Source organism: Mobula hypostoma, chromosome 25 (assembly GCF_963921235.1).
Source record: "Mobula hypostoma chromosome 25, sMobHyp1.1, whole genome shotgun sequence".
In the NCBI taxonomy this organism is placed as follows: Eukaryota; Metazoa; Chordata; class Chondrichthyes; order Myliobatiformes; family Myliobatidae; genus Mobula; species Mobula hypostoma.
This window is the reverse complement of record NC_086121.1, coordinates 39,694,566-39,714,108: the sequence shown is the minus strand read 5'-3', so window position 1 is coordinate 39,714,108 and position 19,543 is coordinate 39,694,566. Positions and strand designations below refer to the sequence as shown.

The following is a 19,543-nucleotide window of genomic DNA, read 5'->3' as shown; positions in this document are numbered from 1 at the left end:
GGGGTGGCCGATCATTAAGGATCCCCACCACACAGGACATGCCCTCTTCTCATTGTTACCATCAGGGAGGAGGTAGACACTTAATGATTCAGCAACAGCTTCTTCCCCTCTGCCATGCAATTTCTGAATGGACATTGAATCCATGAACACTGCCTCACTACTTTTTATTTCTATTTTCATTACATTACTTATTTAACACACACATATATAGATGCTGTCTGACCTGCTAAGTTCTTCCAGCAGTTTAATTTCTGCTTCGGATTCTGTCATTTGCAGTGTCTCGTATCATTATTTTACCTCTTCACAGAGGTTTTCTGGATGCTATGCAATAACAGCAAAGATCTGAATAGCAATGGATATATGTATTCTTTCAATTAAACCATGTTCTTTCTGAACCCCAACTCCATCCACTTATCTGATCAATCCAAAAATTTGAATTTCTCGCTGCACAATGCTGAATATTTCCAGCATCTCCTAGTTTAATTCCATCCATTCAACTTAGTTCCATATCCCTTTGTATTCCCACACAATAAAAACCCATTCGTCTCAGTTATGAAATTCTCACCACCTACTTTCACAAAAAGTGATTCCTAACAATGACACTCTAGTTTTAAGGAGTATGCTGATGTCCCCACCATGGGACATTAAAATTCTTTCCAAATCAAAACTTTCAGTCACCTTAAAATACCTTGTACAACATAACAAACTACACTAGCATCCTGCATGGTGTTATACTGTAGAATACGGATTCATTAAAACATCCTAGGTCCTTCAGTCCGAACACACACAGTTATGTTCAACATCTACTCGGGACCTTGGAGCGAAACCCTGTTGGTTGTTCTGCAGCAATGAGTTGTCCCATTGCCTGTTTTGGAGTGGTTGCCTGTGAGCTGATCAAGTTGTGCGGCCATTCGTTGTTGAGTGCGTGCTGTTGTTGTGGATAGACAACAGCTGTCCATGCACCTCGCCATTTCCTCTTCGAAGATACTCTGGGCTAGAGAGAGCTATATTACGAAGAGAGCGAGAGACAGCAGATTCCATCATACCCACCAGGGTCTTCCAGGTTATGAATGCCCACAGCAGTACATATCCATGAGCATTTAGGAGTCTGGTGGGATGGATTTGCTAGCTGCTGTTGGGACCTTCTACCAAGTGGGAATAGGGGGACTTCTGCATGCCTTCCCTTCCAACTACCAGCCATCTCCACTTGAGATGCAACAACTGGAATTGGGTTAAGCCGAGCAGAACTGGGAGCACTGAGCAGACTCACTCTGTCACTCGCTGAAACAGTTCTCAAGAATGGAACCCTGTCATAACTTGGGAACTGTCTGAGAGCAATTCAGTCCCTTAAATCCACTTCACCATTTGTTCCGATCTATATTATAATTATTACTTTCCTAGGTTTCATAACTTTGTTGGAGTATTCAATTGAATAATCAAAATTAAGATGCAGATATTAATTTTCAAGGTTTGAAATAACGAGTGAGGCTTTTGTCTGATCTTTCAACTTACTGAGTGTAATGTTGCTCCGTTGCTGATGCATAGAAATGGAAATCGAATTTCCAGCCTTTCCTAACATTGCAGGACAATGTTGTGATCATCCACTTCCTTGGACACTTGGGACTTGGCAACCCAACAGTTGATGAACACACAGTCAGTTTCTTTGTGAAGTTACCATAGGGCACTGAGTAAACCTTGAAATAGAGAGAGAGCTCACGAGTTAACAATATAATTTAAAAAAATAATGTAGTACACTTCATGGAAGAGCACAACTAAACAACACAGAACAAGCCAATGTGATGGGTTTTAAGATCTTAAAGGAACAGGGTGAGACACACAAAAAAGAGAGATGTGAGGAAAGAATTCAGAACAAGTTAACCTTATCAGAAACCAGTCAAAAAGGAGAGGACAAACATGTATTAAAATTTAGCAACAAAATCTCTATTCCCTCATCCTAAATTACTAATTTATACTGGGCCGGGCCTCCATCACTGCTAGCTAAACTGAGGTAACCTGTCCAGGTAATGTAGTTCATACCAGTGAGAGAAATTGCTGGCTATTTTATCACGAGAGGTGATTCCTAATCAATATCTATGTCTATGTAGCTACCAGCTGAAGCCACATGATTGCTTTTGAGAATCTGAGATCAACTGCAGCAATCTCTACTGAAAATATAATCTGAGCTCAGGGTCTACCTGCTCTAGTACTTTATTTGAGCTGCTGACGTAATTCATTGGGAAAGTGATATTGCTGATGTAACTGACAGCAGAAGATCCAACCATTTGGTGCCCCTGATCCGTGTGGTGTTTACTGCCATGTGAACATTGTTATCTTCTTCATCCAGCTGCACGAGCAGCTTCCATCCCTTTCTGCTTCTCGTTGTTTACTATAACAGCTCCTTGTGATGATGAAGATGGCACAATGGCACAGTAGGTTCTGGGTTTCTGCTGGGTGCTCTGGTTCTCTCTCAGATCCCAAAGGTATGCCGGTTGGTTAATTGGCCCTGTGAATTATCTTCTCGTACAGGAAAATGACAGAAAAGAATTGGGTGGGTGGGGGTGTGTAATTGGGCATGTGAAAGAGACAATAGAGGCAATGCAGGGCTGTGAGACAATCAGAAGGGGAATGGCACTAACGGGATTGCCCTTCTGCTACTGATGCTTGATAGACTGAATGCCCTCCTTGTGTTGTGACATATAGAAGTTCCACTTTCCAACCAACATTAAAGTAAAACAGCATGTCTTGAATTCTGCATCGCATTTATGAATGGCTATCGTATTTATGTCCCCATATAAGGGCATCTCCAAAGAGCCTCTGTACATCTACCCATTAGAGATATCTCTAAGAAGCCTTCCCCATCCTCTCATGAAACTATTTCCAACTGAAGGCTTACCCTGAAGGCCGGCTCTTCCTCTTACAGTCACCCACAAGAGATAATTATTCAGAATTCCTCTGGCAGGAACTTACTTTGAATGATGGGACGTCCCCATTCCTCATAGACTGAAGATGCCATGGTGATGGAACAGCGGAATCCAGAGAAAATCTGTACATTGGGGGTTGCACATCACCGTCACACTTTGTGACATACACGGTCCTCATACCATCTGATGAAAACAGTAAGCATCATAAAGGAAAAACGGCAAAATATTTTATTGTTCAGGTCAATGGATTAGAATTCAACTTATATCTCCAGTTTCCCACATCTCCTGCTATCATAGAATTTCCTCCCTGTTTGAAGTGCTTGGAGATGAATGGGCAGTGGAGATAGCTGAGTGGTGATAGAATCACAGTAAGAGACTCAGCTGACAGATTGAAGAGAGAAAGCTTACCTGCCAAGAATGAGCTTCCCCGGGTAAGATAACTCTGTGCACATCTGTAACATCTGTCTATATTGGGAGAGTTTACTTGGGTCATAAAGCTCTGCTCTCAAAAGAAGAGTTTGCCTAAAGGAAGTGTGACTACCTATATGTGTAATTTCTGTATCAGGCATAAATCAAGATACATCAGTCCCAATGTAGGATACCTTTTGGACCACTTCTGTGAGTTTTAGACCACATTCACCTGGAACCATCTAATACTCATGAGAGAACTGGACATTTGTAGTAAAGTGTCAGGCCGAGAGCGTTGTATGATCAGTTCTGTTTTATCCTTTTATCCTCCGCACTCAGCTCTATGGTACTTCCGATCTCAAGCCCTCCCTATTTTGTGACTTCTGGATGGCCAATTTAGATTCCAACTCCTTGACCTCCTGACTCTCAGTTACTAATCTCCCTAACCAGCAACACCTGAGGGGCTTAATCATCACTATACAACAGACAGCCTATTCAATCCATGCCAGCTTTCAGAGAGTCCCATGAATCTGATCTCGCTGTAATCTATCCTCTCTCACCTGCCCATCAGCTGAGTCCCTCTCACCCATCTGTCATAATTTATATCAGCCGATTAACCTGCCATTAGAATATGAGAGGAGACTAGAGCACACAGAGAAAACCCATATAGTTGCAGGCAGAATGTGAAAACTCTCCCTAGAAAGTTCCTGAGGTCAGGACCAAATACAGGTCACTGAAACAGCAGGAACACCACTACCTGTGGTTCTGTGTGCTACCTCAACATGTGTTCCCCATCCCCAGCAGTTGGCCATGCACACAAATGCTTCAAATAACTTTACAACCTTTAACAACTCTCCCTCCTCCCCACTAACCCACGCCTCTCCAAAAAGATTTAATGACCATTCATAGATTCATAGAGTCATACAGCATGGCAACAGACCCTTTGACCTATGCTGCCCAAAATGCCCATCCATTTAGTCCCATTTGCCTACATTTGGCTCATAACTTTATTACCCTTTTCTATCCATGTCCAGCTATCTTTTAAAAGTTGCTGTAGTATCTGCTTCAATCACTTTCTCTGACAGCTTATCCCATATAGATTTGTTGTGGTGTATTAAATTTTGTAAAATCTTTGATGGAAGTCTGTACAGCTCCAAGTGACACTTTAACTCTTTGTGAACTCGCAGTCAAGGTGTCTGTGCAAGTTAAACACTGTAGGATTGTTAATGTTTAATGTTTGCTGATAGCTGCTAGAGTCTCTTCTGGCCTCAGGGCACCAGTGGCATGAGGATGTCTGTCACCAGTTGTTTGAATGAAAGAAACTATGCTGAGTTAGTGACATGAGAGCAAAAGATCAAAGAGTTTATCTGTCTCTGCATATCTCTCTCTGTTTGTGGAACTCCCTATTTATTGCGATACCCTTCACTCAATTATTGGGACTTCACCCAGACCAAAGAATCGTGATTGATCTGTGCCCAGGACCCAGAGTTTCATGAGTCAGAATTTGGAGTTCCCCTGACAACAGCAGTAATCAGGTCACTTGAAAGCAGTGACAATCGTGTGGTGATTAGTAATTGTGAGCCGTAATATCTTTGTAACTTACTATGTGTTTATTTGTGGTTTCTATTTTATGATAATAAATTAGGCTTCAGTGTCTTTATTTTACTTGTACGCTTATTACCACATCTCCTGAACACTTGAATTGGTTTGGGGCTGATCAGCCCACTACAATACATCATGTCATCCTCTGTGTAAAATGTTGCCCCCTAAGTTCCTACTAATTTTTTTCCCTCTTACTTTAAACCTATGCCCTCTAGTTTTGGTTCCCCAACACTGGAAAAAAATTGAGTGCATTCCCTATACATTCAGTGTATACCTGTATAGTTGCTCGTTAATGCAAATATCTAATCAACCAATCATGTGCAACAACTTAATGCACAAAAGCATGCAGACATGGTCTAGAGGTCCGGCTGTTGTTCGGACCAAACATCAGAATGGGGAAGAAATGTGCTTTAAGTGACCTTGACCATGGAATGATTGGTAGAACATAGAAATTTAGAGCACATTACAGGCCCTTCGGCCCACAATGTTGTGCCGACCATGTAATCTACTCTGGAGTTTCCTTAGTGCATAGCTCTCTATTTTTCTAAGCTCCATGTACCTATCTAAGAAGCTCTTAAAAGACCCTATTGTACCCTGAAAAACTTATCCCTGACAACCCCTGGGTGCATATTTCCAAGCACCTTAAAACTATGCCCCTTCATATTAGCCATTTCAGCCCTGGGAAAAAGCCACTGGCTATCCACACTATCAATGCCCCTTATCATCTTATACACCTCTGTCAGGTCACCCCTCTTGCTCCGTTGCTCCAAGGAGAAAAGGCCAGGTACACTTGACCTATTCTCATAGGTGCACCCTCCAATCCAGGCAACAGCCTTGTAAATCTGCTCTGCACTCTTCCCTGTAGTATCCACATCCATGGTAGATGGGATAGTTTGAATATCTCCTGGGATTTTCGCGCACAATAGTCTCTAGAGCAGAGTTTCGCCACCAGGGTTCCACAAGAGATCACTAGGGGTGCTGTGAGAGATCGTGATTTTTGAACTTTGTGCATTGTGTGATGGTAACCACTGTGGGCACTCACCGAGCAGCCCCGTTAGCAATTTTGTTAGCGGTCTCTCAGGTCAGTATGGCAATGCCCAGCAGGACCGTGCTTATTCTCAGCTTTTGACGCAGGATAGGGGAGGCCATTGATAATTGGTGAGTGCTGTATTGCACGGAGGGGAGGATGGTAGTCCGATAATTGGTGAGTGCTGTGTCACATGGAGGGGAGGAGGGGAGGCTGGTAATTGGTGAGTGTGTATTGCACGGAGGGGAGGATGACAGGCCAATAATTGGTGAGTGCTGTTTGCACGGAGGGGAGGACCGTAAGCTGATAACCGATGAGTGCTGTATTGCACTGTGGGGAGGACAGTCGGCTGATGATGAGTCTGAAGTGCTTTTCCCGAGCATTGAATGGACTCGCCCAACTTGGGCTGTGATGTCAGACTCTCCCTCTCAAATTACTTCCCCCAACTTCCCCTTACGTGCCACCAACTGAGTTTTGGGAGTGAACAAACTACCAGTGTAGTAGAAAACTGGAGAGAAATTTTCATTCTAAAGAAGGAATTTTCTACGCACAGCGACTCAGCTGCTGACCTGCTGCTTTGCTGTTGTTATAAGTGTTGCAAAAGGTGGTTTGTGTAGGTTAGGAGCGAACTGTATTATGAAGTTATCATATTTTTTGCAGTTTTCTCATTGAGTTATTTATTATGCCGTTCTTATTATGCCACAACGGACACAAATAAAGCCTGCCTTTACAATTAAAGCTACTTATCAATGGGTTTTACATGGACTGATGATCCAAGTTGTCCTGTTCCATTGTGCCTAGTCTGTGGCGAACAACTTATAAATACAGAAATGACTCCAGCAGAAGTGAAGACACTTAACTACAAACCACAGCCATATGACACAGCAAAATGCTGAATACTTTAAACAGCCACTGAAATCTCAAAACAAACTTTATAAATAAAGTCACAGTCAGTAAAAAGATTCAGGAAGCAAGTTATTTAGTAGCAGAACTTATTACCCAGAAAAGGAAAAGTCACACAGTTAGTGAGAACCTAATTATGCCAGCGTGTAAAATTATAGTGGGTGAAATGCGAGGACAAGATGCAGTATGAGAAATTGAAAAGGTTTCACTCTCAAACGGTACGATAAGTCAGCCTATTGATGACATGCCACATGATGCTGAAGAGGCTTTGTGTGATAAGCTGAAAAACAATAACTTCTCTATCCAGGTTGATGAGTCAACAGATTTCACCAATAAATGTCATGCTGTAGCATTTGTAAGATTTATAAAAGACGGTGAAATTCAAGAAAACTTTTTCTGTTGCAAAGAGCTGCCCGAAACAAGCAAAGGCCAAGATATATTTAACGTTTTGTCTTCATATCTGGAAGCAAAAGGTCTGTCTTGGAGAGAAATGTACTGGCATCTGTACTGATGATGCCCCATCCATGATTGGCCCCATGAGAGGATTCATTCCTCTTATAAAACAAAATTCTGACATTGTCACAACTCACTGCTTTAACTTTGTCAATAAATTTTCAGGTTGTAAATAGCATTAACTAAAATCAATTTACAACCTTTATTTAAATTAAATCTACTAAGCCGAACTTTAGAAAAGATAAATCCTATTTTGGCTTAAGCCAGTCATTTAACAGAAATTTATTATGTTTGCCTTATGAGCTTTTAAAATTTATGTAAGAGAAAGAAAGATTAATTTCAAGAAAAGTAATCTGATCTTAACTACCTGTTTTTTTTCAAGAAAGATTGGCTAAAAATTCATTCTGTACTCAAAAGAATATTGACAATTGGATTATGATATCTACAAGTTACTATCATGCTAACATACCATGAGCTGTGATATAATAATTTTTATACAGGGGTTCCCTGAGACCTGAAAATTATTTCAAGGGTTCCTCCAGGGCAAAAAGGTTGAGAAAGGCTGCTCTACAGATTACGGATAATGGTGCGAAGAACAAAAATCCATCCTGTAAATGACCGTTCTGTGGGGAAAAAATGGCTTGCTAATAAGAGAGGTCAGAGGAGAATAGCCAGACTGATTCAAGTTGACAGGAAAGGCGACAGTAACCCAAATAAACCCGTTACAACAGTGGTGTGCAGAAGAGCATCACTGTACGCACAGCACATCAAACCGGGAAGTGGATGGGTTACAGCAGCGGAAGGCCATGAATATTCATGCTGTGGCCACTTTATTAGGTGATTAGGTAGTAGATCCACTGGAACAGAGTGCAGTGTATAGACTTCAAACTGTGACTAGATGATAGAACTGAGGATGGAAAGGTACTGATAACAAAATAACAATGAAAGGGGTTCATACCTTGTGCTGCACTTGCTTCTTTCCGTGGGAGTCTCTGTCCTCGCTTCTTCTTGTCTGAGGATGTTCGGATATTGTTTAGAAGAGGTTGGGGTTTCTCCTGAAACAGACCTAATGTAGAGGAGTGTGACATTAAAACAACAAAAATATACCAAGAATTCTTAAATTAAATATCAACCTCATTTCACAGTGACCATTCATCCGTCAAAGGGAAATGAACTATGCAGAATGAGTAATGCAACATCCAAACTTCAGATTGAACTCTTCAAAGAAAAGGGGAAAAAATAGCTTTATCCTTAAACAGACCCTTCAGAGAAGGATGCTATAGGAAAAACTCCAGGACAAAATCCTCCACTGTTATCTTTTATGCATCAGCAAAATCATTACAGGTAAGGAGAACCTGCTTAGACTTGAACAGAGCTCATTTCCAGTCTATTCCCAGCATGATTTAATTTTCATAGGCTGATCCATTTTCTTTTTTAGAAGGTGTTATGAGCTCTGCTTGCACCTCTCCTGAGCAAATCTTCACATGAAAGACTTTCTCTAACCCTCTCTCATTTGTTTGGTGATCATTTATACCCTTGGATTTATATCTTTGACCATTGGAAAAGGATATACCAGAATCTCATTTGATCTCCAGAGTCAATGAGTCTGTCCAAAAATATCTGGAAACAGTGAAGTATGGCTTTAAAACTCATAAAAGAATCATTTAGAAATAATAAAACTTACAAATTTACACAGGATATATGACTGCAGCACTGCACAGTCATTATACACTAATTTTATGCCATTAAAATTGAAGTGACTGAAGCAGTATGAGGGAGAATATAATGATCGCAGTTGTTCAATAGTTTTCTTTTGACAAAGATGTAACTGTAGGTTTTCGCAAATAAAATGGTGTGAGGCATTTTATGTTTAAGAAAAACAGCAACAACTCATTTAATGAACTCCAAGAAACTGAACTCAAAACATGGTGAGTTTTCTTTACGTAGTTAAGTCATCACGTCAGACCAGCCCCTTAGTGTGAAACCCCAACTCATTGTCAGTGGTTGCGAATTATGTACATTTCCACCAGTTACACCAGGAGCACACTGCAGTCGACGATGCTGAACAGCACCCACTCCCATTTGGATAAACAGGGCAGCACTGCGAGGATCATGATATTTGATTTCTTGAGTACCTTCAATACAGGTCGACCTTCACTAATCCGGCACCATTGGGACATGAGGAGTGCCGGATTAGTAAAAATGCCGAATTACAGAATGATCACATTAAGCATAATCAGTGCCAGATTATCAAAGGAACCGGATTAATGGTAGTTGGATTAGTGAAGGTCGACCTGTATCAAACAGTCCTCATTACTGGGAGAAAAGCTCCATTCAGTCAGGTTGACACTTCCATTGTATCCTGGATAATGGATTACCTGACTGGCAGACCACAGTCTGCATAGCTTCAGAGCCCTGTGTCAGACATGGCTATAAACTGCACTGGGGCCCCACAGGGGACTGTATTGGCTCCCTTCCTTTTTAACCCTGTATACTTCAGACTTTAGGTACAACACTGAATCATGTCATCTGCCAAAATTCTCTGATGAATCAGCAATAGTCAGGTATATAAAGGGAGGGTGTGTGTGTGTGTGTGTGTGTGTGTGTGTGTGTGTGTGTACCTTTAAGTCCTGGTGGAGTCATCGGGGTGCTGTCATGACCAGCTTTTTGCACCGTAAACACGAGGAATTCTGCAGATGCTGGAAATTCAAGCAACACACATCAAAGTTGCTGGTGAACGCAGCAGGCCAGGCAGCATCTCTAGGAAGAGGTACAGTCGACATTTCGGGCCGAGACCCTTCGTCAGGGCAGCTTTTTGCAGCGATCTTGTTGGTATGCTCATCGTACAGCGTGTCTTGGGTATCTGAAACCTGGCGCAGCCCATCCCTCTCCAGGTTTTTTTATTCTGAGGTCGAGTTGTTAGCTCGACACTCAACCCAGGCACGGATGGACAGCGTGCGAGGGAGCTGGCCGGATTCGAACTTGGGACCCCTCGCCCCGAAGTCCAGTGCTGATGCCACTACGCCACCAGCCGGCTATAAAGGGAGGATGGGAGGATAAATACAGGGCCCTTGTGGAGGACTTTGTCAAATGGTGCAAGTTGAATCATCTGCAGCTCAACGCCAGTAAGACAAAGAAGATGGTGATGGACTTTAGGAAGACTAAGTCTGCACTGCTCCCTGTTACAATTGACGATGAGGACCTACAAGTACCTGGGGGTCGACCTGGATGACAGACTTGAGTAGCGCACCAGTGCAGAGGCTGTATAGAAGAAGGGCCAGAGTCACCTTTACCTCCAGAGGAGACTGAGGTCTTTTGGAATATGAAGGCCTCTCCTTCACATGTTCTACCATACTGTTGTTGTTAGTACAATCTTCTATGCAGTGGTGTGCTGGGGCAATGGCATCAACATGGGTGATGCCAACAGGCTCAATAAACTAATTAGAAAGGCTGGCTCTGTTATCGGAGACAAGCTGGTCACATTGGAGGCTGTGGTAGAGAAAAAGACCCTACGGAAAATCCCGGCAATTCTGGACAATGTTTCTCATCCTCTGCATGCAACCTTGGCTGAACAGGGGAGCACTTTTAGAAGACTCAGACAACTGCACTGCTCCAAAGAGTGCTATATGAGATCATTCTTACCCTCGGCCATTAGGTCTATAAAGATTCAACCTATAGCCGGGGAAGTGATGATCCCTCCTGTTAGACTGTTTGAAGTAACTTATTTTTTTATTCTTTATTACTTCTCTTCTAGTATTTGTATATCTGTGCACTTGAAATGCTACTGTGACACTGTAATTTCCTTTGCGATCAATAAAGTGTCTATCTATCTATCTATCTAACTTTCTACATAACTATCTGAGAAACAGTCAAACACTGCCCTGATCATAATAAAATCGGAGCAACTTCTTTCATACTATCTTTGTCCCTTAGCTGGAACAGATAAAGAACGGGACTGACACACACAGAATACAGGAGGATTTCTACAGGTCAGGCAGGACCTATGGAGGGGAATAAACAGACAAACTTTTGGGATGAGACCCTCAGTAGGACCAAGAAAGCAATCACCTTTCTATGTGTATGATGTTGTTGGTACATTATGGCCAGAGAAAATCTCCCATGGATTCTGAAGTTACATAGCCCTGGTGTAAAAAAAGACTGAGGAGTATCACCAAGTATATTAGCCTGCACAATAGCAACATATTGTAACAAGCATCTCCTTTTCACAGCTTGTCAGTTTAGTAGATAGACTCCATCACAATCCACCCTAGTCTCGATTTTGTAATGGTTCAACCAATTTAGCTTCTTGAAGTAGAAGTCACTGGCAAATATGTCAATTTCAGTATTACATAGGATTTTTTTCCCATTCTTCTCAACCTCACTGATGAAATAGCTGCATTTTCCTTCTGTAGAGAATTCTACAGCACAGGGGATAGCCATTCAGCACAGTTCCAAAAAACGGAAAGCAAACATCATGCATGACATCGACTGCAATATTGATCTACTGTGGAGTGCCGATTTCTGGATAATGTTCTGAACTGAAACCTTCCCTCCCTCTCTGGCGGATGTTGGAGAGATTTCTGTGTTACGCTTTGTTCTGCATTATTATTGTTCTAACTTCTTCATCCACAGTACACTGTGAAATGATTTGATCTGTATGAACAATATGCAAGACAATCTTTTCACTGTATCTCGGTACGTGTGACAATAATAAACTATTTCCAATGGTACCATGTCACAGAAGAACACAAGGCTGAGCAAAGTCTTCTCTAGTATTTATCCTTTGAATAATATCACTAAAGTGACAGTTTATCTTCTATTTATGCTGCTGTGGTGTGTGGGAATTTGCTGAATCAATACTGGCTCCATGTGTTTTCCACAATACAAATCATAAGTAAATCACTGGCTGCAAAACACTTGGTGGATTTTTGTGATCATAGAGGATGCTGTAGGCTTTGGTTCTCTTGGTTGCTGCTTGTGTTTACAAGATACAAGGCAAAGAGGTAAGCCATTCAGTTCAATTATTACATGCTGCAAGTTATGCTTTACCTGAGTCCCTTCCTGTTTCTCCTCATCTAAATCTATCAGTGTAATCCTCTAATCCTTTGTCTGGCAGATACTTGTCCACCCTGCTCAAATACACCTTTACGGTTCATTTCAACCACTCTGAAAAGGAGCCCCTCATTCTCACTGTTCTTTGGAAAAACAATTTCTTTCAAATTTGTTGGTAGGCTTCCAGGTAACTCCAGTATTGTTCTTTCCCACAAGTGCCCACACTCCCAAAACTCATAATGAAGTCACCCCTCAGTCTTTTTTTAAAAGCAATGGACCACATGTTTATTTATTATTTACACACAATGTATGCCTTTGCATTTAGTACACAGAACTCTGACTTCCAACTCCACCCTTCACCTGCAGCAAGAAGAGAAAGTCTGCAGGTGCTGGGACTGGGAATCCATGTAACACAACATGTTGGAGGAACTCAGCATTATGGTCTCAGCCTGTAACGTGGGCTGTACGTTTTCCCATTGATGCTACCTGGCCTGCTGACTTCCTCCAGCATTTTGTGTGTGTTGTCACCTTTCACCTTCCCCTTCCCGCCATTATCCTTCATCCTTCCTCAGTTCACTGAATATCTTTGGCCCTGTCTCACTGTTCTTCCTCTCCTCTTTACACTGGCCTCTTTCACTCTCCACTCATAATTCTGATGCGGGGTTCTGATCCAAAACATTGATAACTCCTTCCCCCCACCTACAGATTCAGCTTCACTCACTGAATTCCTCTAGCAGATAGTTTGTTTTTCCTTACTTTTCAAATTTTCTCCTTTTGAATTAAACCAATGTTTCATTTTTTGTTTGCCTTGCTAGCCTGTGACATTGATTTAATGATTAGTCTATTTCCACTCCAAGATATCAGTATACCTCTACTTCACTTGGATGAGTAATAAGAATTCTTTGTTATTTTCAACAAAATATACAATCTTAAATTTTTTTCAGTGTTGAACATCACCTGCATTCTGCAAGTTTATTAATGTTCCCTTGAGTTCTCTTCAGTATTTACTATTGCAGGCTTCTATGCTTTATGTTTTAAGTTACATAATCCTATGTAATCACAGGCAAAACCCACATGAAGAGAGAACAGCTTCAGGTGATTAAATTCAACCCAGAATAAAAGGAAATATTGGGTAGTCATAAACAAGATACTCATGATCTGACTCACTACGACATTCCATGAAGGAAATCTGCTTATTTTACCCAGACCAGCATGTACGTGCTTCCAGATCCATAGAAGTTCAATACCATGACTATCTCCAACAAGAAAGAGTTCAACCACCCACACTTACCACTCAGTGGCATCACTGAATTCCCCACCCACTACCAAAAATATGCTTTCCCTTCACCACTGACCACGAATAGTGCATCACCTACAAAATACAAGGAAGTCTAATAGACCTTCCCGTACCTGTGACCTTTACAATTAAGAAGGGAAAGGGAAGCAGGTACACCACCACTTTCAGGTTCCATTCCAAATTACACTCCATCCTGTCCTGGAAATTTTAAAGTCCTCTCCGATAGGACTGAGAGAACATCTTCACTAGAACTTTAAAATTTCAAGGTAGTTCATCACAACCTCTCCAAGGGCAACAATGTGTGCTCAATAATTGCTGGCCTTTACAGCTAAGTCCAGACAGCAAAAAATGAAAATAAGAAAAAATTGTTAACTCCTCATCAGCTCCTAGTTCAGAGGCAATTATGGAAAGAAAATAAATGCTAGCTTTCCAGTGAATATTTAAAATAAAGAGAGATGATACAATTTGGAAAACAAATAAGGAAGACACTTGCATTAAGTGTGGAGCTACATGAAAAGCTAGAGTGACTTGAAGTTCAAGCTCATAAATCTATAAAAATGGGAAGAATGGGTTGATAAAGATAGTTAGAAAAAGCAGAGGAGAGCCCAGCAGGAGAGTGGAGAAACAGTGCAATGTATCATGTCATTGATTTACTGCAGTCAGAACATTAAAATAAACACTTTACATTTATATAACTTTTAAAATACTTTCAAAGCACTGCACAATCAATGATGTGCTTTGCAAAAGTAGTCAATTGTATTACAGAACAACTTAGAATAAAACACTGTATAGCAAATAGCTACCAGATCACTTGTTTCACTATTGGTCAATATTTGCCAAAACAACACTGGAGGTTACTTGGACATCTTGTCTCCCAGAAAGTGTTGTAAGCAGATGCTATAAGAACAACTGAATGAGAAATGGTAGATATCTGAAATGGAAAAACATGTGAACAAGGGCAGGAGAATGGAAATGAATGGCTTGCTCATTTAGGAAATGGAATGGGCATCAACATCTCCTATATTGCAAGGTATGTCAACAAGACCAATGAGCTGGCTATTGACTTCAGGAGGAGGAAACCAGAGGAACATGAGCCAGTCCTCATCAGAGGATCAGAGGTGGAGAGGGTCAGCAACCTTAAATTCCTTTTTGTTAATCATTTCAGAGGACCAATCCTGAACGCAGCCTGTAAGTACAATTATGAAGAGAGCACGGCAGTGGCTCTACTTCCTTAGGAACTTGTGATGATTCAGCATGATATCTAAAACTTCCACAAACTTCTACAGATGCATGGTGCAGAGCATATTGACAGGCTGCATCACAGCTTGGAATGGAAACACCAACACCCTTGAATAGAAAATCCTACAAGGATTAGTGGATACGGCCTCCCCACCATTGAGGACATCTACATGAAGCTTTGTCACAGGAAAGCAGCATCCATCATCAAGGATCCCCACCACCCAGGACATGCTCTCTTCTCACTGCGGCCATCAGGAAGTACAGGAGCTTCAGGGCTTATACGTTAGGTTCAGGAGCAGTTATTAACCCTCAACCATCAGGCTTTTGAACCAAAGGGGATAACTTCTCTCAACTACACTTGCCCCATCATTGAAATATTTCCCATAGCCTATGGACTCACTTTTAAGGACTCTGTGTTCTCAATATTTATTGCTTATTTATTATTATTATTCTTTCTTTCTTCTTGTATTCGCACACTTTGTTGTCTTTTACACACTGGATGAACGCCCAAGTTGGTGCAGTCTTTCATTGATTCTATTCTGATTATTGTTCTATCATGGATTTATTTAGTATACCCACAAGAAAATGGATCTCATATATGTACTTTGATAATAAATTTGCTTTGCACTCTGAAATATATTTGATGGATTATAGATTCAGAGATTACTACAGCACAGAAACAGACTCTTCTGGTCATCTAGTCCTTGCTGGTCTGGTTTTCTGCCTAGTCCCATCCATGTGCACCCAGAGTACTGCCCTCCAAACCCCTCCCATCCATGCATCTGTCCAAAATTCTCTTAAGTTTTACTATTGAACCTGTATCTAACACTCCCACCAGTAGCACAATCCACACTCACACCTCCCTCTGAGTGAACCCCCTCAGATCCCCTTTAAATATTTCACCTTTCACTCTGAACCTATGACCTCTAGTTCGAGTTTCACCGAACCTAAGTGGAAAAACCCGACATGCATTTACCCTATCTACATCATTTTATACCCCTCTATAAAATCGACCCCATTCTCTTTTGCTCAAGTGAGATGTGATCTCTGTCTGGTCCTACTGTACATGCACAGTCTGAGCAAAGTTACACAGGTAACTTTGTGCATTTCATGGGTAATTCTCATGGAAACTAGGAAGAAAGTGCAGAAATTACAGATGTTAAACCATAGCCAACCCCCTGGCACAAGACTGGCTGGGAGTGTGACCATGAGGAGAATGCAGAAACTCCTTACCTGAGAAAATGAACTTTGCATTTCAATACATTGAATGAGTGAGTAAATACAGGGCAGATGTTCTATGATGTGCATTAATGTGAGGTTGTCCATTTTGGTGACAGAAGCAAGAAGGCAGGCTATTAACCAAATGACAACAAACTAGGAAAGGGGGAATTGCCGTGGGACCTGGTGTCCTTGCACATCAGTTAGTGAAAATTAGTGTGCAACTGCAACAGAAAATTAAGAAAGCAAATGATACAGGAAATGTGTATAGGAACAGTGCAATTGCATAGGGTGAGAACACAGTGTATACTTTTGAATTCTTTACCTGATGTACAGTGTTGTGCGTAAGTCTTAGGGATATAGATATATAGATAGGGTGTCTAAGACTTTTTGAACAGTGCTGTATTTATCAACATGAAGCAGAGAACAATTTTGTAATCTGGCAGGAGCAAAGGATGTTGGGAGTGATGAGGGTGGAGCGCTGCGGGAGAGATTTGCGACAGGTGGCGGTGAAAGTGTGCTGGGGCAAAGGGAGGCACAGTGCAGGCACACCCAGCACTGAGATACCAGGCAAGGTAACTTGATTCCAAACAGTGCTTTCCCTGGTGCTTCCTGCTTTCTCCTCTCTCCCTGCTCCCTTCCCACTCTCAGTCCACAATAGAGACCCATACCAGAATCAGGTTTATTATCACTCACATATCTTATGAAATGTGGTTCTTTTTTTGTGGCAACAGTACAGTGCAATACATAAAATTACTACAGTACTGTTCAAAAGTCTTAGACACCCTTGCTATATACAGTATATGTGCTTAAGACTTTAGTACTTTTCTGTAGAAGGATCATCAGACTAGTTCCTGGGTTGACAAGACTGATGTATGAAAAGAAATCAGGAGGATAAGGTTTTCAATTGAGGGAATTTAAAAGAAACTCATGAAATCCTGATAGGACTGGACAGACTAGAAATCAGAAGGGTGGAGAAGTCCAGAACCAGGGGTCACAGCCAAAGGATACAGGATAGTCCATTTAGAACTGAGATAATAAAAAATTCTTCACCCAGAGTGGTAAGCACAAAAGGTAGTTAAATGAATTAAATTCATTCAAGATGTCATTTTATTTCTTATTTGATTTTATTTAGTGATATACCACAGTAGCAGGCCCTTTCAACCCAATGAGTCCACACTACCCAATTACACCAATGTGATCAATTCATCTACTAACCTGTGTCTTTGGAAAATGAGAGGAACCTGGAGGAAACCCAAGTGGTCATGGGGAGAACATACGCACACATTACAGATAGCACTGGGAAATGAACAAGGATTGCCTGCACTGTACTAGCATTACCCTAACCACTACTTGACAGTGCCACCCACAAATTATATTCCAAAGGCTGAAGAGGTCAAGGCGAATGGGGAGAGCAAAAACAAGATCCTGAATTAGGATCACCAGCCATGATCATATCAAATGGTGGAAAGGTTGAATAGGCTGTAGGGCCAACCCAACTTTATTTTCTATGCATTTGCTGGTACTTTACCATTACACTGATAAGGACAGGCAGAAGAAGTCCATGAAAGCAAACTATTGGCGTGGAATTCTTTGATTTCACTACTCACCGTAACATTTAGGTGTTGAACAATCACAGGTAGTCCTTGGGATATGTAACGGCTCTATTCCTGAGAACTGTTTGTAAGATCATTTCTTCATAAGTCAGAAATGAACAATTTCAATGAAATTCAATCAATATGAACATTTAATGATTATATTTCCATGTATTTACAATGGTACAGAATCAGAATCTCTGACTTCCAATGGGATAGATTTGATAGCCTTCAAGTATGACTGGACGTACAGATGACAAAAGAAGAGATTGTCCTCTCAGTTTCCAAAGTGCATTTCTTAAGTATCAAATAGCTGTGTTAGAAACACTGGTGTCTGATTACTGTTGGGAGGTTACATGTGAAATTTTTTTCTTGAAGATAGATTCTCTTTTGAATTAACAAGCTCCTATTGCTGTTCCATAACTCTTGAAGATGTTTGCATTCTGTAACTAACTTCCTATCTAGAAAAATTCTTCAAAAGTTTATAGGAGAGTTTGCATAAAGTTGGATTCCCATAAGTCGTATCTTCCATAACCTGAGGGTTATTGAATCGCGGTTGCTTCTCATGGGGTGGTTCTGACAGGCGAAAGCCTGCCTCAGGGACAAGATGCAAGAGTCCTGCAAGAGATGCTCTGAATTTTACACACTGTAGTTGCCATGTGAGCTTCATTTAAGGCAGGGGTTCCCAACTTGGGGGTCCACGGACCCCTTGCTTAATGGTATTGGTCCATGGCATAATAAGAAGGTTGGGAACCCCTGCTTTAAGTGAGAAAACACATCTGATGTTTGAAGTCACAACTCTGTGATTTTATTTGTTCTTTATTTGTGAAATCCAAATACACCCACAGTACATAAAACACAGGCAAACTCAAGGTAAGCATATTGTGATTAAACTTTTAACAGTCTATTATACATCACTGGTTTTCAAAAGGCAATGTCTTACACCCACCTTACTACAATAACACAGTAAAACATTATGAGGTTTTACAAAAGAACAAAATTTCATGAAGTGCTTAATAAGTACTAAAAGCAACCAATGCTACTGATAGCAACCAGCTGGTTTTAACATTTCCATTTACTTGTTATTGTGATAGTGCAGGATTGTAATTGTCCTCCTACGTTGAGCAAAATAAAATTAAAAAATTCATTTTAGGGATGTCAGCATCACTAGTATTTATTACCCATTTCTGGCCACCAGCCCGTGCTGGTGGTGATGATCTATCAACAGCTGTAACATAATAGAGCAATTTGCTAGGCCATTTCAGAGGGAGCTAAGGGTCAACTACTTTGGTGTGACACTACATCAGGTAAAGACTACAGGCTTCCCTCCACAAAAGACACTGCAAATGAAATGGAATCTTACAACAATCTTATCACCACTTTTATGGAAATCAGCCTTTTATTTCCAGATGTTTTATAAACTAAATTCAAATACTCAAAATGAAACTTTTAAAGCCATCAGACCATGTATTTGCATATTAATAAAACCAAGTCAAGACTGACATGAGCTGAACGTTTCATTTTTTGAACTAAGAGCTGGATCCAGCCCAGATGGAGGGGGTAAGCATACTTCAGCAACACCTAATGGGAAAAAAACAGCATTTTAAATTGTGGGAGCAAAAATGAGGTGCTGTTCTATTAAATCACAGAATAGAATGAATGTGTGCTAGACTTCAGTGCCAGAGGTCGTACAGAGGCACAGCATGCAAGGTGGTGTCTCACAGCTCCATTGACTCAATGTACAACTCTGGTGTCTATGTGGGACTTTCATGTGATCATGCGGGTTTCCTCCCATATCCCAAATCTGTGTGTGTTGGTAGGTTAACTG

The 19,543-nt window shown here is 41.1% G+C and overlaps 1 protein-coding gene across 2 annotated transcripts in view; it reads right to left on the bottom strand.

Annotated features, from left to right (window-relative positions):
* disp3 (dispatched RND transporter family member 3) overlaps positions 1-19,543 on the bottom strand; it is a 439,032-nt gene that overhangs the window by 59,532 nt on the left and 359,957 nt on the right. For both annotated transcript variants that reach the window (XM_063033465.1, XM_063033466.1), the window contains exons 12-14: positions 8,273-8,380; positions 2,968-3,104; positions 1,513-1,694 (exon numbers count right to left, since the gene is read on the bottom strand). In XM_063033465.1, the coding sequence (XP_062889535.1) occupies positions 1,513-1,694; positions 2,968-3,104; positions 8,273-8,380 (427 nt within the window). The remainder of the gene's footprint in view (positions 1-1,512; positions 1,695-2,967; positions 3,105-8,272; positions 8,381-19,543) is intronic.